The 27,136-nt window shown below is 37.9% G+C and overlaps 1 protein-coding gene across 4 annotated transcripts in view; it reads left to right on the top strand.

The window, feature by feature from the left end:
• CADPS (calcium dependent secretion activator) overlaps positions 1-27,136 on the top strand; it is a 460,054-nt gene that overhangs the window by 115,558 nt on the left and 317,360 nt on the right. For all 4 annotated transcript variants that reach the window (XM_054595668.1, XM_054595667.1, XM_054595666.1 and 1 more), the window contains exons 2-3: positions 13,900-14,013; positions 23,246-23,578. In XM_054595668.1, coding sequence (XP_054451643.1) covers positions 13,900-14,013; positions 23,246-23,578 — 447 coding nt within the window. The remainder of the gene's footprint in view (positions 1-13,899; positions 14,014-23,245; positions 23,579-27,136) is intronic.

Genomic DNA, 27,136 nt, shown 5'->3' with positions numbered 1-27,136 from the left:
ACTAACATTTAAGAAAATACCACTTGTGGAACTTTGGTTTAGTATCAAAGAAGAATACCCATTTGTACCTGAAAAGGCTATTAAATATTTCTCCCTTTCCCAGCAACATATCTGTCAGAGGCCAGCTTTTCTTCACATCAACCAAACAGCATATTACAACAGGATGAATGCAGAAACAGATATAAAAATCTCGCCATCTTCTATTAATCTTTAAAAGAGATTTACAAGGCTATAAAATTGATACCAGACATTTCACTAATTTTTGTTTTGGAAAATATAGTTATTTTCATAAAACTCTGTTATTTAGGTTAAGAGGTAATGAATTTAATGTTATTTTTTAATTAATAAAATTTTAAACTCTCCAATTTTAATATCTATTACAGTACATATCAATAGACATAACTTGCATGAGCAAAAGCTCTTTGGAGTCCTCAATAAATTTTAAGAGTTTAAAGAAACTTGAAACCAAAATGTTTGAGAACCATGGCAACTAGAAAAACTCTTAATGAGGACTCCAAGTCTAAAAATCTGTATCTGACCACCTGTCAGAAGAATCTAGGTGAATACTGCCTGAAAGCATCCACACTGGAAAAAAAAATTCTTATTTTTAAAAACTATATGCATATCATCCACAGGTAGGACACTTGATCCATCTCCTAAGCTTCTTTGCTGCATATGATCACGTATAGGGCATCTTCTAATAATCTTTTTCTCTACCCCTATCCTTTTCCTCCTCTCATCCCATTTTCAATCCAACCATTAGCCCAATCATTCTCTATGTTCGAGTTTCCTAACTTTTTTCTTCTACTAAATAATTGTTTACTGAAAGAATTCCAGCTTAATCAATGTTTAAATTTTGCTTCTAAGGTTACTACCCTATAGGATATAGAGCCTTTTGTTCTTTCTCACTGCCCGAGTTGGTCTTTGGGAATAACATGGCTAGTTGGTCTTTCTATTTTTTAATGATTGAAAAATTCAGAGCTCATTTTCTAGAAGTAGTAATTAACTTAAAGATACTTTAACTATAGTTAGCACATGGAACCTATGATTTCACAGATATTATTGCTTAAAACAAGTTTCAATTTTTCAAAAATCATGATATTTGTAATATATTCATGGCAAAATATAAAAGAAATAATAGTACAGTTGGTATATGGAAAGGACATACTCATGAAGGTATTACTTGAATGGTTGGATTTCAGGAAACCATGTTCCAAAGAGAAGTCCAGTGTCATAGCCCCACCATAATAGCCCACCTTCAATACTTTTGCCGCTTTAACTTTCATCTCAGAATTATTCAGTCATACTTTTCCATAATGAAGTCTTCCAAACTGATCTTTTTTTTGCTCAAAGCCAAATGAATAAAACTCATTTAAAACACTTTTTTCAGAATAAGTTATGTAAATGTATATAATGTAGGTGAGAAGAATTATATGTACTTAAGTAAATATTTGGTTGGCATGATACAATTTCTAAATTTCCTAGATGCATAACTTCATTTAGAGTAGAACATATTTTAATCTGGTTTTAGGGAGAGGATATTTTTATTATTAAAAAATTAATAGACCAATATAAATTTTTTATAACATTCAAGGAAAGGAAATTAAATAAACATTGCTCTCATCTCTCTAGACTAACTTATGGTTTTAAAAAAAAAACTTGTTGACTTGACATTTTGCCAGCTTTCTATAATGAAGAGTTTAAAAACTATTTTTTTCCCAAAAAATGATTTCTTTTTTTTAAAAAAAGAAAAGGCATAGCTCCTATTATTTGGTTGTAGTATATATTGCTGACTTATACTTTAGAGAAGGACTTCATTTATGTGTATAACTGGAAAAACTCATACCCCAGAACAATTTCTATTACCGATAGCCTATGCTTAGAATTCTGCCATTTTAGAGTCATTCCCCAGGGGTAAACATTGCTTCCCCTCTTCTATAATACAGTTGCTGCTGTGAAAGGAGGCATATTAACCAATAAGTGCCTTAGAAGTATTTTTTTTTTTCATATCTAGGCAAGCATTTGGCTGCAACTAAGAGAAAACACATAATGACTTGAACAAATAGTGATTCTTTTTTTCTCATGTAATGAGAAGGCCACAGATGGGTGTTTACAAACATTTTCTCAGCTCCTCAAGAATATAAGGACCAACATCTCTATGACGCTCTTGGCCTTTCCTTCATGGTCACACAATAGACACAAAAGATTTAGGCAAAATATTTGTATTCTAAGAAGAAGAAGGGGGCAGCAGGAAAGAAAAGGGTTCTTCCACCAGACATGTTCATTTTACAAAGATTTCAGAAGATTTTCCAGAGGACCTTCACTAGTTTCCTGCCTCTGTTGCATAGCTACTCATGGATGCACAGGAGCCAGTAAATTGGTGCTTGTCTTCTCAGCCTCCAAGAAAGGAAGTAAAGAATATCACATAAGCAGAACTGCAAAAGACTAAATAAACAAGGAAAAAGGAGCACTGAAAGAAAATAAAAGATTGATGAAGCAAAAAAGAAAAACTCATTCGTAACAATAATCTTTTATTGATTGAATCCTAACTCTAGTCCATAGACTGTACTATGTACTTTATATAAATCATGTCATCGAGTCCTCATGAAAATCCTATAAGGTAGAAAAGAATAGCTCCTATTTACAGAGAAGAAAACCAAAGTTAACTGCTTGCCCAAGGACTTCTATTAAGGTCACAATTTGACTTGAGCCTGCTCTCACTCCCACATCACCTCTCCTGGGACCAGCACTTTGAATGTGTGTCTTCTCTGTAGGTCTCATATCACGCTGTTCCAGAATGCTGCAGCAAACTGACTGAAATGCAGTGAGACTTTTCAGGCCTTGCTTAATGAGGCAGACTGAGCCAACAATGCTTGAATAGCCCTAGCAAATGCTACTGTAGCACTTACTTCTGCAATGATTACCTGTCATTTTTCAGGTTTTCTGCTATTGGAACTCATTACTTCAATTCTGAGTCCTGATCTGATGCACAGTGGTTTCTATACATTTGAGAAAAGAAGTCAGTGTGGCTGGAGCAGAGTAAGTGGGTAGCAGAGTGGGGAATAACAAAGCAAGGAGCTGACAGAGGCCATGTCATGTGGGCCTTAGGGACATTTAGTTTATGGTCTGTCCCTTATCATTTGACTCTTCTTTTGTGCCAGGCAATGTACTACGATCCTTAGATATAGCATCCCATTTCCTTTTCATCTTTCCAGCCAGCTTGGAAATGTGTGGTATTACCAGACTTTGAACCCATATCCTCTTTGAACACAAGCCTACATGTTCAACTCCGACCCCGCCTCTGAGCACTGGTATCTAAATAAATAACTACTACTCAGCATAATCAATGTACCCTTAGGATGGTAAATAAAGTAGTGGCCAATAGCAAACACTACCTAGGCAGGTCTGGGAAGGAGCACATGGGCTGGATTTTGAAGCTGCAAATAACATTTTCCGACAGGCATGCTTTCTTGAAGGAACAGTGTGTGCAAAGATTCAAAGATGAAGATTAATCATTACAGCAGCTTATGTTGCCTGAGCTTTCATGCTGTGCCAGTCTCTGCGGTGAATATTTTACTTATCTGGGTTAATCCTCACAACAATCCTATCAGGTCAGTATTGGCCCCATTTTATAGATGAAAAAACTGAGGTGCGGAGAGATTAGTTGTGTGCCTAGTGAGACACAGCTAGTGGGGTGACAAAATAAACACTATGCTTGCTTAATCAGTGGTGCAAAAAGTAGTGAACATGGACTGGCAGGTGTTCAAACTCAGACATAAACAGAACTCTGTCACTAGAATCCGTGTCCCTAACTATCCCACTGAGAGCTTGACATGTCGAGGAAAGTGGGGAATGTTTTGTGGGGTTTTGTGATACATGTTCTTGAACCTATTGAAGGCCTCTTTTTGAATTTTACATTCTGTAATCTCTTTCCTCTGAAGTCCTAAAGCGTACCTTCGTGCATTTTTTACATGCTTCTTTCTCTCCTCTAGACTATAAGTTACTTGAGGACAATCCCTCATTTCTCTGATTTCTCAGTACCTAGCCCTGGCCAGTGAGGTCAGAGGTTAAGAGTGTTTTGATGATCATTAAACCATCAGTCCTCAGGCATGTGGTCGGTCCTCTGTAAATATTTCTTGAAAAATGATCATTATGCTTATTTAACAAAAGGTTATAATGATGATGGATTTTCCCTGGATCAACAATCAATGTTTATCATTTGGAGGGTATGCACCTAGTTTTATTTCAATTACTTAAGTATTAAAGGCAAGAAAGGTTTATTTGTCTCCATTCCCTCTCCTGCCCCATCACCCCATTCCATCCCACCCTCCAAAATCACACAGCATTGGTGTTGACCCAGTCTTGGAAAAAATTCTGAGTAAGAAATTCTGTGAGGCACCTCAGTTGGTACTGTATAGTAAAGATTTATGACTTAAGCCGGTTAAGGCTGGCCTGCTTAAAAGAAATTCAAGGCTGGGGGATTGAGGGCTGATGGAGGAGAGCAAAGTGGGTAAAATGGGGGACATCTGTAATAGTCTCAACAATTTAAAAAATTCATAGTATGGTGTCACTTTTATGAGTGAATCAACTTCTGCCCAATATTTCAGTTCAATAGTTTCAAAGACATATAAAATAACTATGATTTTCTGTACAACTCCACTGATACCAATATCCCTAGGTCAGAACAGGAGAACTTAAGTGGTTTAGAAGTGAGCTCATTCTATGCCATAGGCCTGTGCTAATAATGGTAGCTACTAGCTGCATGTGATACTGAGCACTTGCAATGTTATTCCGCATTAAGGTGTACTGTCAGCGAAACATGCACTAGATTTCAGACATACCATAAAAATAGAATGTAAACTATATCATTAACAATTTGTATAATGATTACATGTTGAAATGATTTTGAATATACTGGGTTCAATAAAGTATATTAAAATTCATTCCACTTGTTTCTTTTTACTTTTTAAAATGTAATTACTAGCATGTGTAAAATTACACATGTGGCTAACATTAGACAGTAACAAATATAATCTGGTAAAAGCCTAAGTCCTTTATACCTACCCCCTACTTCACTGATTCCCACTTCTCCCAAAATCACAAAAATGAGATAAGTCACTCCATCTCCTTTCTATGTCCATTCTCAAAACTCTGTTTTGTTTTGTTTTTTGATTGAGTCAAAACTCAAGCCAGCCTTCTGTTTCCTATAGCTTTAAGATTTATTTTCAATTAGCAAGACTTGTATTGACTTTAAATTTGAAAGCATTTTAAATTTATATAGAAACACATAATTGTTTTTAAAAATGTATATTATGTTATTGAATAGCTATAACTCTCCCAAGGTAGTGAGTGATTTGAATTATCACCATTTTGCAAGTGAAAAATTATCCATTTTCTAAGTGAGAAGACTGAGGGTAAGATAACATTTATTTATTTAAACCTGGCTCTATTCCAGAAAGGCTTTTAACTCTCCAGCCAATTAAGAGAATATAATAGCTTTTTCAAGATAACACAATGGTCCATAGAACGGGGACTGGAATTATCTTACTACTGGAATAGCAGTTCTCAAATATAGTATCCTATTATCAACCATGAAGTGGAACTTTTAAAAATAATGGTGAAAGAGCAAAGTTTTTAGCTGACTTCACTTTTTATATAAATTAGAACTGATTAAAGGATATTTGAAAATAACTTAGCTTTTGTATACTTCATTTATTCATTTAACAAGCACTTATTGAGTGCCTGTTGTATGTAAAGCATTAAGCTGGCCCTGGAGAAACATCAATGAACAAAATAGCAAGAAAATATAGTTCATCTAAGAAATTAAATAATAACTAACAAGTAGAGTAAAATGGCATGCTGTGGAATGACAGGAATATCAGAAAGACCTAAACTAAGGGTTGGGAAAGGCTTGATCAATTAGGCCTGCTCAAGCTGAGACTGAAAGACAGTGGGACACAGCCAAATAAAGGTGAAGGGGGAGAACAGATAGGAATCTTTTAGGAAGGCTTTCCTAAATGGAGGGAAGAAGGTGAAATTGATAAACCAGGAGATTATGCATGGCTGTCCAAATTACCTATGTACATCCTGGAAGTGTGTGCTGTATCTGAACATCATCTGTCATGTAGTCATAGATGTAATAACCACAATAAAGTTGGAAAACTTCTAACATGGCTAAGTGCAACTTTGCCATGTTGCACTTAGCAGGATATTTCTTTTTATTTTCCAGCTTTATTGAAGTATTACTGACATAAAACATATGTAAATTGAAGGTGTACAATGTAATGATTTGATATGCTTATATTGTGAAATGAATATCACGTTACAGTTAATGCCTTCATCCCCTCTCATAATCCCTGTTTAGTATTGTTAGCTATAATCACCTTCTGTATGTTAGATCCCTAGAGCTTGTTAATCTTATTACTGGATATCCTTGACCAATATCTCCCCATTTCCCCCACCTCACCCCCAAGCCCCTGGTAAACAACACTCTACTCTGCTTCTCTGAGTTCAGCTTTCTTTAGAGTCTACTTGTAAATGATGTCATGATGCATTTGTTGTTCTTTGTCTGACTTATTTAACTTAGCATAATGTCCTCAAGTTTAATGTCCTCAAGTTTAATCCAAGTTGTTCAAACAGCAGGATTTTCTTCTTTCTCATGGCTGAATAACACTTAATTGTGTATGTAATCACATCTTCTTTATCTGTTCATCTGTTGACGGACACTTAGGTTGTTTCCATATTTTGATTATTATGAACAATGCTGCAATGAACATGGGAGTGCCAGTATTTTTTTCTATATACACATATATATGTGCATGTGTGTGTGTGTGTGTATTCAAATTTGGGATTGCTGGATAATACGGTAGTTCTATTCTTAATTTTTTAGAAATTGCCATGCTGTTTTCAATAGTGGCTTTACGAATTTACATTCCCACCAACAGTACACAAAGTTTCCTTTTTCTCCACATTCTTTTTCCTAAATTAATATATTTTTATTAAATGTCTTGAGGTTAAAATGGTTAACAAGATCATATAGGTTTCAAGTATACGTTTCTATGATACATACTCTGTATATTGCATTGTGCGTTGACCACTCAGTCAAATCTCTTCCATCACCATATATTTGGCCCCCTTTACACTTTACTACATCCTCCACCTCCTTCCCTCTGGTAACCACCATACCGTTGTCTGTAGCTATGAGTTTCAGTTTTGTGTCCCGCATATGAATAAAATCATATGGTTCTTAGCTTTTTCTGACTGACTTACTGCTCTTAGCATAATATTCTCAAGGTTCATCTACATTGTCGCAAATGGCAGTATTTCATCTTTTCCTATAGCTGAGTAGTATATTCCATAGTATATATGTACCACATCTTTACCCAATTCTCTATCAAAGGACACTTCAGTTGGTAACATGTCTTGGCCACCATGAATAATGCTACAATAAACATAGGAGAACATGTATCTTTGCAGATAAATGTTTTTGAGTTTTTTGGGTAGACATACAGGTGAAAGATTGCTTTGTCTTATGGTAACTCTGTTCTTTATTTTTTAAGGAACTGCCATACTGTTTTCCATAGTGACTGTATCAGTTTACATTCCCACCAGCAGTAAATGAGGATTTCTTCTCCCTAACCTCTCCAGCATTTGTTATTACCTGACTTGTTGAAAATAACCATTCTAACAGGTGTGAGGTGGTATCGCATTGTGGTTTTGATTTGCATTTCCCTAATAGCTAATGAAGTTGAGCATCTTTTCATATATCTCGACCATTAGTATGTCTTTTTGGAAGCAGTGTCTGTTCAAGTCCTCTGTACATTTTTAATTGAATTATTTGTTTGTTTGGTGTTGATTTATATGAGTCCTTTAATATTTTTTATATTAACCCTTTGTTGGAGCTGTTGTTTGCAAATATCATCTCCCACTTGATTGGTTACTTTTTTGTTTTTTTGCCTGTTTCTTTTGTTGTGCAGACACTTTTTAGTTTGATATAGTTCCATTTATTTATTTTTCCCTTTAGTTCCCTTGTCTTTGAGATCCAATTCATAAAATCTTCTCTAAGAGCAAGGATCCTAAGTTTAATGCCTATGTTTACTTCTATGTAATATATTGTTTCAGATCTTATATTTCAGCCTTTGAACCATTTTGAATTAATTTTTGTACATGGGGACCAACAGTAGTCTAGTTTTATTCTTTGTATGTGGCTTTCCGATTTCCTAGCACCATTTATTGAGTAGGACTTCTTCGTTTCTTGTGTGTTTTGGATTTTTTTGTCAAAAATTATTTACCCATATACGTGTGGTTTTATTTCTGAGCTCTCAATTCTGGTCCATTGGTCTGTGTGTCTGTTTTTCTGCTAATACTATGCTATTTTGATCATTGTAGCTCTGTAGTATAATTTGAAGTCAGATAGCGTGATACCTGCAGCTTCAATTTTTTTTCTCAGAATTCCTTTGGCTATTCAGCATCGTTTGTGGTTCCATACAAATCTGATGATTTTTTTTGTTCTATTTCTTTAAAAAATGACATTAGGATTTTAAAGGGGATTGCATTAAGTCAGTATATTGCTTTGAGTAGTATGGCGACATTCTTGACAACACTTGTTATTTTTATTTCTTGTCTTTTTATCTAAAATAACCATTTTAACAGGAATAAGATGGTATCTCCCTGTGGTTTAGATTTACATTTCCCAGATGATTAGCGATGTTGAATCCCTTTTCATGTGCCTCTTAGCCATTTGTATTTCTTTGGAAAAAATGTTTATTTAGATATTCTCCCCATTTTAAAATCAGATTGTTTTTTGTTATATAGTTGTATGAGTCCCTTATATATTTTGGATATTAACTCCCTATCAGATAGTTTGCAAATATTTTCTCTCATTCCATAAGTTGCATTTTAATTTTGCTGATGGTTTCTTTTGCTGTGCAGAAACTTTTTTTAAAGTCAAACAGGCAAAATTTTGCATTTATTTTTTAATTTAGTTTTAAATGTAGTTGACATAATATTATATTGTCATATAACATAGTAATTATAGTTTAATTGTAGTTGACATAATATTATAATATTATATTAGTTTCAGGTATATGACATAGTGATTCAATATTTATATACCTTACAAAGTGATCACCACAATAAGTCTAGTAACCATCTGACACTGTATGTATTTACTGGATTTTATTGACTCTGCTCCTTGTGCTATACATTACATTCCTGTGACTTATTTTATAATTGGAAGTTTGTACTTCTTAATCACCTTCCCTTTTCCCAGCCATCTCTTCAACCCTCTTCCCTCTCACAAATACCAGTTTGGCCTCTATATCTGTTTATTTCTATTTTGTTTTGTTTTTTAGATTCCATATATAAGTGAAACCATGTGGTGTCCATCTTTCTGTTTGACTTATTTCACTTAATATAATGTCCTTGAGGTCCATCAGTGGTATCACTTTTTAACTGGATTCCTTTCTCTTCATTTTTTGTGTATGTTTTGTATGATTTTGGTTTATGTTGCTATAAGGTTCATATAAATCCATCTGTATTTACAGCAGTCTATTCTAAGCTGATAGGCATTTAAGTTCAATCATACTCTAAAAGCACTGCATTTTTCCCCCCCTCAACTCTTTATGGTTCTGATGTCATGTTTTGTACATGATTGTTTTGTGTGTCCCAATTCTTTATTGTTGTTATAGTTAATTTTGCTATTATCTTTCAACCTTCATATTAGTTTCTTCTGTGGTTGACTCACGTGGTTATTGTTTATTTGCCCTCACCAATGAGATTTTCCCCCCTTGCTTGTATTTCTTTTTTCAAATTTCTGGTTGTGTGTCGCACTGCACAGCAGCTAGATGGGGCACGCCCCCGCGGGGCAGCACCACAGAGAGTGCGGCGCTCCCTGAACCTGAGGGAAACTGGCTGGGGCCAGCTGAGGTGGGAGCAGGGCTCTGAAACCCGCGGAGCCCGTCCCGGGGTTGTCACGGAGGAGGGGGATAAATACAAAACGTTGCAAACACTTCTCTGTTTGCCGGGAGAGCAGACGGGGGCACTTCTCTCTTACTGGAGAAGGCTGTGGCACATCCCTCTAGTGGGGAAGGCCCGGTCGCCCTTTGTTCCAAGGCTTCTGTTGAAAAACGTATCAGTGGGGCTAGGTAACAGGAATGCATACATAATCTTGTTACATTAGTATGTTAAGTTTTACAGAGAATAGAAGCTTTTAAGAAAACAAGTGATGGGAATTCACTGATTTACATGGGTCCAAGGGGAGACCAGTATAAACAAAAGAGAATGAAGATAAGAGCAAGCGCCTTAATGATAAAGGGTGTAAATAATGTGAAGGTCCTTCGCAGCTTGAGCTGGCCAGATATGCGAGGGAAGAACAAAGCACACTTTAAAGAAATTACTTTTAGGCCTGATTTCCCTGGTAACTGCCAGACCTGATTTGAAGGTGACTCCTGCACTGTTTCAAGCCTGAGCCAGGTGTGGGAAGGAACCACCAAGAAATAAGGAGACTGCTTCTCAGCTGCAATGAGGACTCTGGCCATGTCCAAGCCAAGCCAAGAGGTGTGGGGGCCTTTTTGCCCCTTCTCTATGTCCCTCAATTTCTTGTCTGCTGCCTATATCAGTCAATGCCTGGCTCAGGTTGCCCCTCCCCGGAGGGGTCTTACCCGTCATTGGCAGCGACCATCACAAGGCAAAGCAGAGAGGCAGGGACTAAATCCCTGCTGAGGGGGACAGGTAATGTCTCCTCAGGAGCCTGTTTCTCCAAGGCCTCCTGATTATTCCCAGCCTTGGGGCCCTCCAGACTCTTGGCAGGATTACAGCTCCTGAAACCAAGCAGGGCATTTCCCAACAGTTGTGGATCTTTCTTTTCTGGATAAAGAAGACCCTTTAACATTTCTTTTAAGGCTGGGTTAGTGATTAGGAACTCTTCATTTTTTACTTGTCTGAGAAACTGCTTCAATTCTAACAGATAACCTTACTGGATAAAATATTCTAGCTTGCAGATTACTCTCTTTAAGCACTTTAACTGTAAAGTTGCTTCTGAGAAATCAGCTGATAGCCTATGGGGTTTCTCTTGTATGGGACTTGATGTTTCATTCTTGCTGCCTTTAAGATGGTCTCTTTATCCTCAACATTTCCCATTTTAATTGCAATATGCCTTCGTGTGGGTCTCTCTGTGTTCATCTTTTTTGGAACTCGCTGTACTTCCTGAACCTGATGTCTATTTCCTTCTCCAGATTAGGAAAGTTCTCAAACATTATTTCTTCAAATATCCTCTCTGTCTCTTTCTCTTTCTCTTCTCCTCCTGGTATCTCTACAATGCAAATGTTAGGGCACATAATATTATCTCAGAGATCTCTTATACCAACCTCATTTTTTTTAATTCTTTTTTTATTTTGCTATTTTAATTGGGTGATTCCACTAGTCTGCCTTCCAGGTTATTAATCCTTTATTTTGTATTAACTAGTCTACTATTGTTTCCTTCTAATATATTCTTTATTTTAGATATTGTATTATTTATCTCTGATTGGTTTTTTATTACATTTTCTATCTTTTTGTTGAAATGTTCTCTGCATTCTTCTATGTACTCTCAAGTTTGTTAAGCATTCTTATGATCATTTATTTGAATTCTTTATTAGACAAGTAACATCTCCTTTGCATTAGGGCTTTCCTCTGGACTTTTTTCTTGTTTCTTCATTTGGGGCATATTCTTCTGTCTCCCCATTTTGTTTGACTTCCTGTGATGTGGATAGAATAGCTTTTCTTCCCATCCTTGAAATAGCAGTCTCTGTGTAGACTATATGTTGAATAGTTTGGGTGGGCTAGTTGTAGGTGGAGTGTATGAGGTGCCTGATATGACCCTTGGCTTGAAGGAGTAGGCTCCAGGTGGGGCAGCCTGGAATGTTTTGCTTCCTTACCTTTGTATTCTGGGTGGGCTGCCTGATGTAGAGGGGGCTGCTAGGTGTGCTCCTATCATGCCTTGTTGCTTTAACTGTGATCAGAGCAGTGTCTGGGCAGGGCTGCTTTTCAGCTGAATGTCCCACCAGTGCCACTCTCTCTAGGTGTGACAGGTATCTCTGTGTGCATGGCCACACTTGACTAGTTTTGCTCCCTGTCTTGGGAGTGCAGCTCCTCACATGCTCAGCCATTCCCCTCTCTACATAGTCATCCTTGCCTGCAAGGCCGTCTGCTTTAATTTTCTCAGTGAGAGCAGAGTCTGGGTAGGCTGCTCTGTGTGCCTACTTCTCAATGACCTACTAGTCCTGCCGTTTCCCCTGTGTGTGCACAGCAACACCCCACCTACTCCACAGGAGGCACCCCTGAGTGTGGGTACCACAAAGCTTTGCTAGCTCCTCATTTTCTTCTGGCAGGGCAGCCCCACATGGGCATGCAGCAGTGCCCCACTATCTCAGCACTTTCTCTGGATGAGGCAGTCCTGCAGGTGGGTACCACAGCATTTTGTTAGCTCCTCACTCTATTCAGGTAGAGATGCCCCTTGTGTGTGCATCTCAGGGAGTATGTGAAGCGGCACCCTGCTATACCCACTTGATCAATAATCAACTGAAAATGTTCCTTGTGCATGCTATGGAGCCCTCCTATGTCTGCTGGATCTACCTCCAGGAAGGGTGGCTGGGGACGTGCCACAGTGCCCTATAAGTCAGCCAGAGAACCTGGATGGAGCTCCCACCCACTATCCACATTCAGGAGAAATGTAAGCAATGGCGCTTACCAGTTCCTCCTGTCCTGGGTTGTTCCCTCAGCTTCCAGAGAGCTCCCATGGTTTTCTGACCTTCTCTATGCAGCCTCTTTCTGCTGCTTTTTGTGCAGAATCTTTTCAGTTGGCTCATAGTTATCTCTGAGAGGTAATTGCTCTAAATATATGTGTATGTTCAATGTGTTCTTGGAGGGGGACAAGCTCAGCATCCACTATACCACCATCTTGGACACGTCTCATGTTGTCACTTTTTAGATTGATGTAGTCCCACTTGTTTATTTTTCCCTTTGTTCCTTGTGCTTTTCTTGTCAGAAAATCACTTGACAAGGCAATGTCAAGGGGCTTTTTTCCTGTTTTCTTCTAGTAGTTTTATAGTTTGTGGGGGGTTTACATATAAGTCTTGAATCCATTTTGAGTTAAGTTCTGTACATGTGTAACATAGGAACCCAATTTCGTTCTTCTTCATGTGAATATCCAGTTTTTCCAAAATCATTTATTAAAGAGGCCGTTCTTTACCCCTTAAATATCCCTGGCTCCCTTGTCAAATATTAGTTGATCATATATGTGTAGATTTATCACTGGGCTCTCAGTTAGGTTCCATTGGTCTATGTGTCTGTTTTAATGCCAGTACTATACGTTTTTATTAAAATAGCTTTGTAAAGCAGAATATTTCAGACCACCTGAGAGACCTATGCAGTGATGTGTGTAATAACCATCTCTAAAACAAACAAGCTAAATACCATCATTTGTAGCATTTACTAATTTCCATGGTGTAACTACTCTTACCTTGGCTGATATCAGCTTTCTGTAACATGTAACTGAATGTAGAACTGGGAAAAGATTGAGGGTAGTACCCCATTATATATCATTTCTACAATAAAATAGATATAACCCCAAAAGTACAGGTAATAGTAAAATGTGATAAAACAATAAAAAAGCAATGAATGTTGAATATGTATTAACTTTGTTTTTAATATAATTTATTTAACTGTAATTTAAAAATTATTTTTGAAATGGCTATGTTTAACAACTGCCTCACAAAATTCCTGCAAATTTAACATTCTATTCTCAAATGCCTGTACAAGCTGGCTCCAGTCCACCAATGTGCCTGGCATCTTCAGCCTAAAGTACCATGATCCACATCTGGACCAAGCCCTCACTGTTTCCTCTTCCTGTGTTTCTTACAGATCAGCAAACAGCAGCTGCAGACAGTCAAGGACCGGTTTCAGGCTTTCCTCAATGGGGAAACCCAGATTGTGGCTGACGAAGCCTTCATGAACGCTGTCCAGAGTTACTACGAGGTACGATTCACCATTCAGAATACCAAGACTGCTCAGGCCTGAGGCCCAGGGTTTCTGAACTACTGGTCAGTAGGAATAGCAGCCTCAGCCTTCTACAGTACCATTCCTCCTAAGACAGAGGGGTGATGATTGGTTACAATTTTAGGAAATACCAGCATTTTATTTTAGAGAAAATTACAAAAGGAGTTATTGTTCACCAACTGATTTTTATACCAAGAAGTGTGCTGAGTGCTTTACATGCAATTTCTTATTTAATCCTTAAAGCAGTCTTAAAAGTTAAGTTCTGATATTATTTCCATCTTCCTGATGAAGAGGCTGAGGCTCAGAGAGGTTAGGTCAATTACTCAAGGTCACACAACCATTTAAATGCCACAGCTGAGACTTAAACTGAGTTAGGAGCATTTTTTTCCCCACCACTTACCTTTTTGAAGGATGGTAATACCTTTTAAGGATGGTGCCTTCACTGGCTTCTTTATTTTTTTCTATTAAAATGAGGCTGTGAGTTCTTTTCTGCAAGTTAGAATACCATCCAAAATGTACCATTCTCAGGAGAAAACCAGTATGTGGAAGAAAGTATCCTGAATATATATGACAAGAAAACTTTCACCTTTAAACCTCAGTGGCTTATTTATTTGTAAAGAGAATTTAGAATTTTACCAGTATTTTTTTAGCATTAAATATTTATTGTAAATCTAAGAATGGTGGTTTTCAAGGATTACATGGGGTGGGAGAAAAGGGGAAATGTTGGTCAAGGGTACAAACTTTCAGTTTTAAGATGAATAAGTTCTGAGAATCTAGTGTACAACATGCTGACTGTAGTTAATAACACTTGAAATTTGCTAAGAGAGGAGATCTTAAGTATAAAGAAAATGTTAACTGAGCTGAGGATATGTTAATTAGCTTCATCATGGTAATCATTTCACTATATATATTTTATATATATATAAAATTATTACATTGTACAACTAAAAATCGTGTACAACTTAAATATATACAATTTTAGATTTTATAATTATTCTTACATAATGTACATATTATCTGTCATTGGTACACCATTAACTGCATATAGACATGCCATACCTTCCTAGTAGCAATGTTTAACTGACATACATATTTTTAAAAAATGATCATTTAGTCATTGGAAGACATTTTACTTCATATTAATCTATTTTCTTATGATCCAAATATTCTGTGTGTTTGGAATCCTATGCCCTAAATATCTTACCCATTGTTAAGACTAGATTAAAAGCATTTGAAATCATCCCCTAAGCATTAAAAATCTTAAGGTATTTTGTCATATGCAATTCAAAGTAATAACAATAAACTCTAAAATAAGTGTAAGGAAATCCAACAGACTCTGATTTTTTTCACCATGGATTACTTCACTGTTTTTTTCTTTTTAAAAATTATTAGATAACAAATTATTTCAGAACAAATACATCAGTGCTCCCGTTTCCACTCCCGTCCTTGATAGATGCTTTAACAATGTCAGTTCATTGATTTGGTGAAACTCTCCTTCCCACTTGCTAAAGCATGTGACTCCTCCTTTCCTGAAGAGTGGAGCAAGATTACAATTAGATATTGTGAAAATGTTATCAATCAGTGCAAGAGTAAACAGACTTTGTCTCTGTGATGTTTGCTAAGTCCGGCCACAGACTCATCTGACATGCCATTTCCTCAGAGACATTTCTATTCTAATCTATTTTAGAAGTTGGGTTCATTTTTATATTTGTAAATTTTAAGCTTTTTTTTTCATTTTACAAACAGATTATTGCCAATAAGTGCCAAACTTACTGTTTTATTTGGTTGAATTTAATAGACAGTGGAAATGACATTTGGAGTCACAATTATGGTATGACAATGAATACCTGGAATATATTTTACAAAGGATTCTGTCTAGAAACTTCCAGAGAATGAAATTAATTCTCCCTTCCCTTTTTTCAAGTTCTAAAAGCCAGCTCTGCCCAGGCAGACTCTTATTGATAGTTCATGTTTAAAGTCATTTATCAATTTATAAATTTTGAGAATGCTGACCTTAATTAGAAAGTTCGTTTGACTAGTGACATAAATTAAAAGAAAGTGGCATTTCTATCAATTAATTGTGCCATTTCTATCTATTAATTGACTTAAAAATTAGTAGTCGTCAACATACTAATGAGTCCCTGGCTATTACCATTATATCTATAGTGATCCTGATTTTTTTTCTATATTAGCCAGTTTGTTTGAAAGACCTTTTTTTTAGTCTGCTGAGAATACAGGCTTTGAGAAATTACTGAATATTTAATATTGAGATTTGGATAATAGGAAAGAATATAGGGCATTAATTATTTATCATAGCCATCAATAAAGGTTTAGAAAGTCTTGAGATTCACATTTCCCAGAAAGCCTTATCCTCTGCAGCAAAGTTCCAAATTAAGGGATAAGGATTAGCACTTTACCTGGAAGAGCCCCAAGTTGATTACCCTTTTCCCCTTTCCCTTTACTCTTGGGTAATCAAGAAATTAGTGTCTCTTCCTCTAGCCTAATCTGTAATCCAATTACATTTCTATCAGTATCTGTTTTGGTCAGGAGTCTTTGGATGACAAGTGACAGGCAGCTACTTCAAACTGGCTTAAGCCAAAAATGAGATTTATTTGCCCAAAAAACTTAAAAGTCCAGGGTAGACCTGGCTTGAGCTGTGGTTATATCCTGAGATTTCAAAGCTGCCAGCAGGATGGGTATTTTGCTCCACATACCTTGGCTTTGCTCTTGTCTGTGTTGACTTCGTTCTTAGGCAGGTCCCTTCCATGCACCCCAGGAGCAAAGAGAACTCCTCTTCACTGAGAGTCCCAGCAAAAGGCCCGGCAGTGACTTGATTGGAGTGACACGGCTTCAGCCAGTGGAACCGCTTAGACTGAGTTCTGTTTTGTTTTATTTTGTTTTTAGCTGATCTCTTCTAACAGAGACCCATTTTTTTTGTTTGTTTGTTTTGTTTTGTTTTTTTTGTTTTTGTTTTTTTGGTCAAACTACCCCTGAATAGCATATCAGGCAGGATTCTTCAGTTGCTATCAATAGAAACTGATTATGGTTAAATTAAGCCTTTAATAATAACAACAACAACAACAATAACAATTGTTTGTTATTGCTATCAAAAGAAATAACCAGACTTAAGAATAAATGGAAACCAGAGGGGATTAACTTTAAAAGCCAGGTAGCAGAATATAATGGACACCATATCATTGGTATGAATCTGCTCCAATCCCATTCCATCCTTGTGGCACCACACTCTGAATTTGAACCCCAGGAGAGACATGATTGGTCAAGTTCAGGTCCCAAGCCACCACTTGGCTTAAGAAGTACAAGGTCCATGATTGACAGTCCCACTGAAACTTTGTGTAATGACAAAGAGGTTTTCAGACTAAGGTGCTGTTATCAGAAAGGGAAGGACTGTTGGCAGGCATAAAACACAGGTGGCCTCTACACAGGGTGACATATTTTTAGTCTTTATGGTTAAACGTTTTTTTTTAATCTAAGAAAAGTAGCAGTCAGATGACACCTGGCTATTTTTTTTTCTGAAATGAAGCTATATACAAGGGGGGACCCCAAAAAATGGAATTTATTTTATAAAAATATTGTGTATTTATTCTTACATGTTCAAACTTCAGTCACCTTCAAAGTACTCTCCAGTTGATGCAATACACCTATAGAAAAGTTTTTTTCCACTGCTCAAAACAGTTTTTGAACTTGTCAAATTTTGATAACTTTTAGTTCTTCTGCCATTTTTTGTTTCACTTATCCCACATTGACAAAACATTTCCCTTTGAGGACTTTTTTCATTCAGGAAAACAACAAAAAGGTTGCTGGGAAAAATCAGGTGAATAGGGAGGGAAGGGCATGGGGGTCATGCCATTTATAGTCAAAAACTGCTGAACACTCAGCACAGTGTGGGCAGGAGTGTTTGCAAATCACCCATCATGAAATGGGCAAACACATTGAAAGAGTCTTAAAAAAAAAAATCCACTGAAGCCAAATGCAGCCTCCCACAACACCACCAGCTGGTACACTGATACAGATGGGTTCCTAGAACACTCACCTAGTGGGGCAAGCTTATACTACAAGGGGCCTACCCTCCAGAAGATAATTCTGTACTTTTGGGGGGTCCCCCCCATGTATTTTTCAACACACAAAACTACTATAAGTCCTCAGTGGCCTTAAAACAGACCTATCCCTAGGCATTTGTTGTTGTGGGGAAAGTCAGGCAAGGGAGGAGGAGGCAGAGGTTAGAGTGGTTAGGAGGGTGAGTTTAGTGTTCAAAAGATGTGGGTTTGAAGTCTAATTCAGCAGCACAGTAGCTTTTGGACCCCAGAGAAGTCCTGAGCCTCAGTTTTTTCAGATGTAATAGGACCTTTCTTGCAAAATTGTTGTTAGGATTAAATTGTGCACACACACCCCCTCACCCTAAATCTACTACCACTCTCTAGTTTCTGGGCCTGGGCTTGAGGTAACGAAGGTGCAAGGTTAAGGCAGAGGAAAGAGAGGTTGTTTTAGCTCCCAACCTACCACTACCTACCGTCAGCCGTGGCCTCAGATGTGCATCTGAAGTTTGTCCCAGGATCTCTTAATGTACCTTTAGAATCCAAAGGTACATTTTATTTTAGGAATTAAAATTCATCTTGCCTCAACAAAAGTAATTTTGTATTTTTTCATGTAGAAAGAGGTGTTTTAAGTGATTATGAAAATAAAGCATGACAATTATGAAACTAAACAGTATAGGAAAAAATCTAAATGAAATGGTTAGAAAAATACCTGTAATTCCATCATATTAAACAACCACTATTAAATTGGGGTATATATCTTTTCAGAGAGCTAATTGATTTTCATAATAAGATGGAAAATTACTTTAGAATAGTAATAACTCACTTGTCTTACAAGTGCATTGGTTTTCAATCTCCTTCCTACCTTTGCAAAAATCACACATATGACATCCTCATCAGTAAAATGTTTTATTACCTATGATGTTCTCAATGCAGAGTCATGCTCCAATCCTTCATCCCCACCTTACCCCTACCATTGCACGTTTCTGGGTTAACAGCAGATCATGGACATATTTTGATGCTAATGAAAAAAAATGCTTATTTTATGGATGCATGAGAATCTATTAAAAATAATAGCTAACTTCTGTTACAATATTGTAGCAGGCACTGTACTCACCAGTTGACACATATTATTTCATTGAATCATTTCCCAAGTCCTACAAGGTAATGTAGTTATGATTCCTATTCAAGAGCTAAGGAAACTGAAGCCCAAAATGATTAAGCAGCTTGCTCAGATTTCAAAGCTAGCAACTTGAAGTGTCAGTATTTGAACTCAGGTCCTCTTACACTAGAGCCTTCTCCTCCTGTTATACAGCCATTCGCTAGTAGCAACCAGGTTGTTTTGTTTTATAATCTTATTTATTCAGGTCTTTTGATACTTATGTTGCAGTGATACACTTTTGTCCAGCAGGAAATGATCTTTCTTGGTTTCTCAGCCTATCAGCAAGGAGGTGGTGCTGGGCTGGTTCTACCCTATACCACACTGTGTGCAGTCATTAAGTACTGATGTGCTTGTGTGTTTCTAAATGACCTTGAGCTGGCTTGGCTCTGACAGGGGAGGGAAGGCCTGATGGATGAGGCTGAGTCACTGCGTTGACTGCCCTTCACCATTCCATATTTATTTGTGCATCTTCTATCTCCCATCATGGCCTATCTGGAAGTTGGCAGAGGAGTAGGGAGGATTTATGGATATGCCACACAGAACTGTGCCTGGGGTTGAAGTCTCTCACAACAACCAAAAACAAAACAAAACAAAAACACCAGATAGAGCTACCAGTACAAATGAGTGGCAGAGGGTGGTTTCAGAGACACATGAGCACATGGGTCCTCAGCAGCTGTATTCACAACAGAGAAAGGCTGGCCCAGGCCCCACTTCCTTCTGACACACTGAGAAGCCAAGACAGATGATGTGCCTGGAAAATTAGTTTGCTGCCACAACCCCTCTTCTCCTCGGCTGTCTTGCATCCTTTCAGCATTTCATCCTTGCTGTCACCTCTATCTTCAGCCTTCTTCCCCACACACTTGACATTCCACTCATCTCCCCTCCTTCCTAGGCCAGGCAATCATAGCTTACCTCTGGACAGATGGAGCCCTTTACTTTTCAAAGTGCTTTCAGTTTTATCCTCATCAAAGACAGCTGGCTATATTAACCACATGTGACAGTGAAGGAGTGTGGAGTTGACGGAGCTTAAGTGACAAATATTCATTGAGTGGCCACTAGAAATGAAGGACGGGACTATATGCAGATGATCTGTGCAGGATCCAGGAGGCACCAGCCAGGGATGGACACCAGCTGGGATCAATGTACCAACATGTCCATTTCATACCACTTGTTATCAGGTCCCATGGTATATCTAGCCTCAGTCAGCTGTTTGGAGAGACCCATATATTGGGCTTTCCCCCATCCAGGTATAATCTCAATACAGTCTCTGCTTCAGGAAGTCTGTTTTGTTCTTATTCATTCACTCATTCAACATAGCACCAACTGTATGCTAGACATTGTCTTGGGCACTCAAAGAAATAATAGGAAAAAACAGTTACAATTCCTGCCTTCCTGAGACTTAGATATTAACTGAAGAGTCACAAAGACAGATGACAAATGGCAGCTACAGAAGGGCTTTGGGGGAAAAGAAAATGGTGCTGAGGGTTTATAACTGGCCCATTTTATGGGACACTGCTATGATCAGATGGGGAGGAGAGTGTGACTTCATTGTTAATTGTTTCCAAGTCACCTCTAATATTCATTGGAGCTGAAAACAAAGAATTAACCCTAACCCCTTTGTGTTCCCACCTCCATCTTCAGCCACCTACAGTTCTGTAAGTGTCCCCCCAGCTGGGCTTCCTGCCAATTTTCTTGGCCTCTTTCAGGTCTGTTTTCGACATTAAAGACAGAGAATGTGAACCTGATTGTGTTATGTCCCAGCTTAAAACCTTCAGTGGCCTCCCAGTGCCCTTCAGATGAAGACAAACATATTCAGTGTGGCCTCCCATGGCCTTGACCACACAGACCCTTCCTGTCTACCTTATACCAGTCATTCTCCATCCCGTAATGCCACTGCCACCCTGGCCTCTCCTTATGTCCGCAGACACTCAGGGTCTTTACACATATTGTTCCCTGTCTCTGAAATACCCTCTCATTCTCTCTTCACCTAACCATCTTTCACACATCATCTTCAGGGAGTTTTCCTCCAGGAAGGCTTTCTTGATTACACATTAGAACAGATTCCTGGTTTTAGGCACCTGGACCCCCGGACTTCCCCAACTTGTCCCAACTTGCAATGCTATCTGGATGGGATTATTAAGATGATATCATGGAGGCTTCCAGGCTGGGTTTGCATCTGTTTTGCTCACCATTGCATCTGGGCACCAGGCACCAGGTCTTTCACCTTTTGAGTGTCCAAAGAAAGAAGAATGTGTTTATAAAAAAGAATATAAATGTTACGGCTGGAAGGACAGCCCCAAAACCATATAGTTCAATTCCCTCAGTGTACAAATTAGAAACTGGAGAATCAGAAAAGGGAGGAGACTTATCCAAGAACTGCCCTGGGACCATGGTTTACAGTTCCTGCCTCTCCACAAAATTCCTCTGTTTGCCTCAAAACTTTTAAATTCTTTGAGGTCTAAAACTAAAACTGAGACACAATATGTTAGACGGAGAAACCATCTGTATTAAGCATTACAGAGTTTCAGGTGAATTCTTTAGCTCATTAAGACTCATAAGCCCTGAGGATTCATTTGAAAATTTTATTCTAAAATTGATTTTTAAATGAACTCTAAGGTCTCACTGATTACTGCTTCTCAGGCTCTGGCAAATGGGCCATGGCCCATAGCCTGTGAAGCTAACTTTCAGCCCTTGTCTTTGTAAATGAGTTCATTAAGTCACAATAAATGGAGGCCACCTCTCTGACATCTCTTCCCACCAGGTAAGCCTTTGTGATGAAGCAGGTAGTAATGAAATATACCCCAAGCCATGGCGTCTCATAGCCAACAAGAGCATTTCCTGAAGTCTGACAGAGGAGTGAACATTTGTTCTGCTTCTGGAAGGATATTTATGTACCTTCTGAACTGTGACCAGGACACATTTCAAAGTTGTTAGATATTTCCTCTCTGTGACTATGAAGCCCCTTATATTACACCCCCAAATCATGTAGCTGTGTAGGCTTCCACATTGTGGGTACTGGAGCAAGAGCAAATCGTCCTTAATGGATGGCTTGATCCCAGGACCCAGAAAGCACCTATGGAACAACCACAGTTCTACACCAGGTGGAAACAGTTCTTACCCAGCAGGTGAGACCCTGAGGGAAGGAAGTATCAAGGTGCAATCAAAGGACAATGCATTTATAGGCAGCTAGTTTGAGTTAACAAGAGCAAGTGTCTTCCCCTCCCTGGAGTTTTAGTTTTCTATCTACAAAATGGACTGAATGTAATGTCTACTTTCTATGTCACTTACTGTCAAAGTCGCTGGCTCTGTTCTGGGGACAGATGCCATTGTGAGAAACAAGGACACAATCTTTGCCCACATGGAGTTGACATTTTGGAAAGAGAGACAGACATTAAATACATATTTACTTAATATTTATTCAATTTCACTTGTGATGAGTATCATTGAGAGGATAGAATGAGGTATGAATAGTGGTTAACTTTTAAGCACTAAGTGCCAGACATCACGCAAGACACAGTATATAAAAAACAACCATCATAATCTATAAGGCATTAATATGAGCTACTGTTTAAAGTGCTTTTCATATATTAATTCATTTTATCCTCATTTTAAAATATCTGTGATGTAGAGACTACTATTATCCTTAGTTTATAGATGAGAAAAGTGAGGTACAAAGGGATTAACTTGCTGAAAGAAACACAGCCCCTAAGTGGCAGAGAAAGAACCCAGGCATTCTGGGCCCAGTGTCCACATACCCTATGCTGCCTCTCAGGGTATTACTTCTCATTAATCCTTGCAACAACCTGGTAAATACTATTATTATTCTCATTTTCCAGATTTGGACACAAAAGCCAAATATGTGAGTGACTTCTCTGAGTTGGCACAACGGGAGGCAGTGGGACAGGATATGACCACACTGGTGCCCCCGCTGATGCCTGAGAACTGCCGTCTGCAGGACCGCCTTTCTAATGCCTTTCCTGGCCCTGTTCTTGCTCAGGTGTTCCTGAAGAGCGATCGCGTGGCCCGCATGGTGCAGAGTGGGGGCTGCTCTGCCAATGATTCGCGGGAGGTCTTCAAGAAGCACATTGAGAAGAGGGTGCGCAGCCTGCCTGAGATCGATGGCCTCAGTAAGGAGACAGTGCTGAGCTCCTGGATGGCCAAGTTTGATGCCATCTACCGTGGGGAAGAGGACCCCAGGAAGCAGCAGGCCCGGATGACAGCCAGCGCAGCCTCTGAGCTGATTCTGAGCAAAGAGCAACTCTACGAGATGTTCCAGAACATTCTTGGGATCAAGAAGTTCGAACATCAGCTCTTGTACAATGCCTGCCAGGTAAGTTGCCTATCACATGGACCCAGAGTGACGAGTGAGTAGGGCCACGTTATGACTTTTGTGTGCCCTAGACACCACTATTATCCCCAGTTTATAGGTGAGAAAATTTCTTGGGCCATTTCTTGATTTAAAAAAAAAACATTAAAAATTATATTTTATAACTGCATTCATAAAAGTTGACTATAATTCAGGCTAAAACAGGCAACAGTTTTTTTCTTCTGATTTTAAAAGAAATTAGAACATTTTCATGAGCCCCTAATATTGGCCCTATGTACTATACTTATTATGTATAAGAGTAAATTGGCCCTATGAGTAAACCTTAGCTCCCATGTGTCAAAAAGTCCAAAAAGATAAAAATAATGATTTTTTTTTTAGAAAAGACTGTTTTGCCTTTAAAACAAATGGTGTTTGCCACTTGAGGGGCTTGTAGTTCCTCAGCTAGGGAGACAACTGGACTTAACACCTGCTCATCAAGAGTAATTAGTTAAAATCGAAATTTTCCAGAAGGCCTGAGTATACCATACCCATATATCCATCACATCATGAATTTCTGAGTGAATCTGAAGGGCTAGCTGAGACTCTGCTTGGGCCTGGCCCAAAACTGTTTTCTATTTTCTCTGGATCAAGGGTTGGGGGAGTGAGTTACACTAGATCTTCATTTCCTGTGAACCTTTTTGTAATATTTATTTATTCATGCAACAAATTCATTGAGTGCCTACTTTGCCATCTCTGCAAATTTTAGTAATTGTCACTTGGGAGCATTGGTTAAATGCACATTTTCAAGCCCAAACCCTAAAAATGCTGATCCTGCATTCTCAGGACAGGGCCCAGGAATCTGCATTTTAAACGAGAGCTTCCCCTCCTGATTATTTTGCTGTCCTTCTCCTTCTAAGAACCGTTAGAGAAATTCAGCCAACTCCTCACTAAGGCCTGAGACAGTACATGGACCAGCCCTGCTCACACCACTTTCCCTGCCTGCTCACTCACTGGCCTTCTATCCATTTCCCCAGCACATCAAATTCATTCTGCGCCTTTGCATTTGCTGTTCCTTCAGTCTACAATGCTTTTTGCCAAGACCTTTGCATGACTGGCACAGTTTAAATGCCAACTTCTCCAAGAGGCCTTCCAAGGCCACCCCATCTAAAGTTCTCCCTTGCCTTACTCCTCACCAAGTTACTCAATGCCATACCCTTATTCTATTTCCATTCACTGCCTTTACCACTATTTTCCATTTCTTATTCATCTATTTTTACCTCTTTATTATCTGTCTCCCTTTTCCTGCTTATCCTTCACCAGAATGTTATCCTCATTCATCTTTGCTTTATTTGCTAATACTTCTAGTACATGAAACAATTCTTGCACATAGTGAGTGATCAGTAATTGCCTATTGAATTAATAAATGGATGATAGCAGGTTATTTTAACTGGTAAACAGGGTCTTGTTGTTGTCAACCCTCATGGCTTACCCAGAACTTTCTGGATATTTTAGTAAGGAAGAATTTATTTAGCATTTAATAATATACTGTATACTTTACATTTAAAGATATTTCTGACATCCTACTTTCTTCTCAGCCACATCCAGAACACTGATTGCCAACCAACCCAAAGGTAGAGGGTTTCTTTGATGGGTCAAGAAGTATTTTGAAATTCTCCAATAAACCTCAATATAAAATTCAATTTAATTGTTATTTTTATTTAAAATATTACTGCATCCCTCATGGAACTTTGAGAATTGGGTAGGCAGGTAGTATTACCATCTACCAAGACCACTGGCCTCACTAACTGCACCACCACCTCCTCCACCACAAGGAGGTGGGGTTGTCAGAACTTCATAAAGATTGGCAATCACCCATGTGAATGACAGGTAAGATTCAAAATTGTAGAGGTAATCAAGTGCTCCTAAACCTAATAGGCAAACATAATTATTCTAGGGATTATTTTTTCTTCTTATTGCAGCAGTTTATTATGTGTTATCTTCTGTTCTTGCTCAAATGATGGCATCATTGGAATGTATCCACTGCTATGCCATTTTTCATCTCAGTGTTTTTGAAGTTGTTGAAAAGGGCTATGTAGCCAGACCATAGTTTACTGGTTTCCCCCCAAAAAAGAATTAATTTGACTCATATTTTCAAATCTTTTCCATTATAAATACATTAGAAATAATACAATAATAAAAAAATAATGTTCTCGCTCCCAAAATAATGATTGTCTCCTTAGCTAAAAGAGAATTATAAGAAATGTAAAATACTTCTTGGGACATGAATACTTAAGGCATTTAGTATTATATTCTGTTCTCACATCTAAGTCTGATTATCATTACTTCAGGGCTTCACATCAATAGAAATTGGGACAAAGAGCATATTCAAGTAATTCACAAAAGAAAAAAATATAAATGAATTCTAATTATATGATTGATTTTATGTTATATGTCTTTAGTAATCTGTGTTATATAAGTATATTGGCAAACAATAGAAGTATTTTCAAAGAAAGAACATTGGTAATGATAATACATTGTGAATGTTATAGAAATGGGTATTCTCATAAGTCACTGTTGGAAATAATTTATTATTTTAACCTTTCTGTAGAGTAATCAGTTAAGTTTCTGCAAAACACCTTTATAAAGGGCAAGCCTGTTGACCTAGCAGCCTTACCTCTAGGAATTTGTTTTAAGTAAATGCTCAGACATATGTACAAGAGTATTAAGTCCAAAGATGTCACTGCAGCATTTTATATGGCAGTGAAAAAGTGGGAGCAAGTTTAATTCCCAACAGTAGGAGGTTAATTAGATTTTGATTTAATTATATAAAAGAATACGCTTCAGCCAATAAAATAGTTGAAGAAGAAAGTTTATCAGATGAGAAAACTTTTGCTAGCTATTGTTAAATGGAAAATCAGGCTATGGAGCAGAGTATGAAGGTACAATTTTATTTTTATGGCAAAAGTGCTAAATGAGTGAAAAACAAAATCTTAACTGTGCTTGTCTTTAGGGGTAGTTTTATGGTTAATTTTTATTGTTTTCATGTGTGCTGTTATGTGTTTTCAGATTTTTTGTCTCAACTATATAGGTATTTTGTAAATGGAAGCAAATAGCAAAAATCTCAGCAAAGAAACTATCAAAACAATGGAATAAGAAGAAAATTATCTTCTGCATTGTTGTCTCAACTTCAGCCATTAATATACCACCTTCACGATTTTGCCATTTCCAAGTACTACCCATATGATTATGATTACTTATTTAGTATTTCTAATTAAGCTAACTCCCAACTCACTTTTTAAACCTATCTTTATCTTTAGAAGTAATGTATGTAAAATTAGAGCTTTGAAGTATTAGGGTTTTTTTCTTAATGCAGTGAAGTGAAACATAACCAGTAAGACGGAAGCTCTTCATGAGTCTGTCCCCATCTGTCACCCACGCCACCAGTGATGTGGGAGCACGGCTGGGCGAGCAGTGCCCTGGCGTACTGAAGTTCATGAGCTCTCAGACATCACCCCTGAAAATAGCCTCAAACTGACCCGAACAGCTTCACATAAGCCTGCACTTCTCATGCCCTTCAGTCAG

The sequence above is a fragment of the Pteronotus mesoamericanus genome, unplaced genomic scaffold, assembly GCF_021234165.1.
Source record: "Pteronotus mesoamericanus isolate MK-2021 breed Mesoamerican mustached bat unplaced genomic scaffold, CSHL_Meso_final scaffold_54, whole genome shotgun sequence".
NCBI lineage: Eukaryota > Metazoa > Chordata > Mammalia > Chiroptera > Mormoopidae > Pteronotus > Pteronotus mesoamericanus.
The sequence above is the reverse complement of the archived record's forward strand: the minus strand, read 5'-3'. Positions and strand labels throughout refer to the sequence as shown.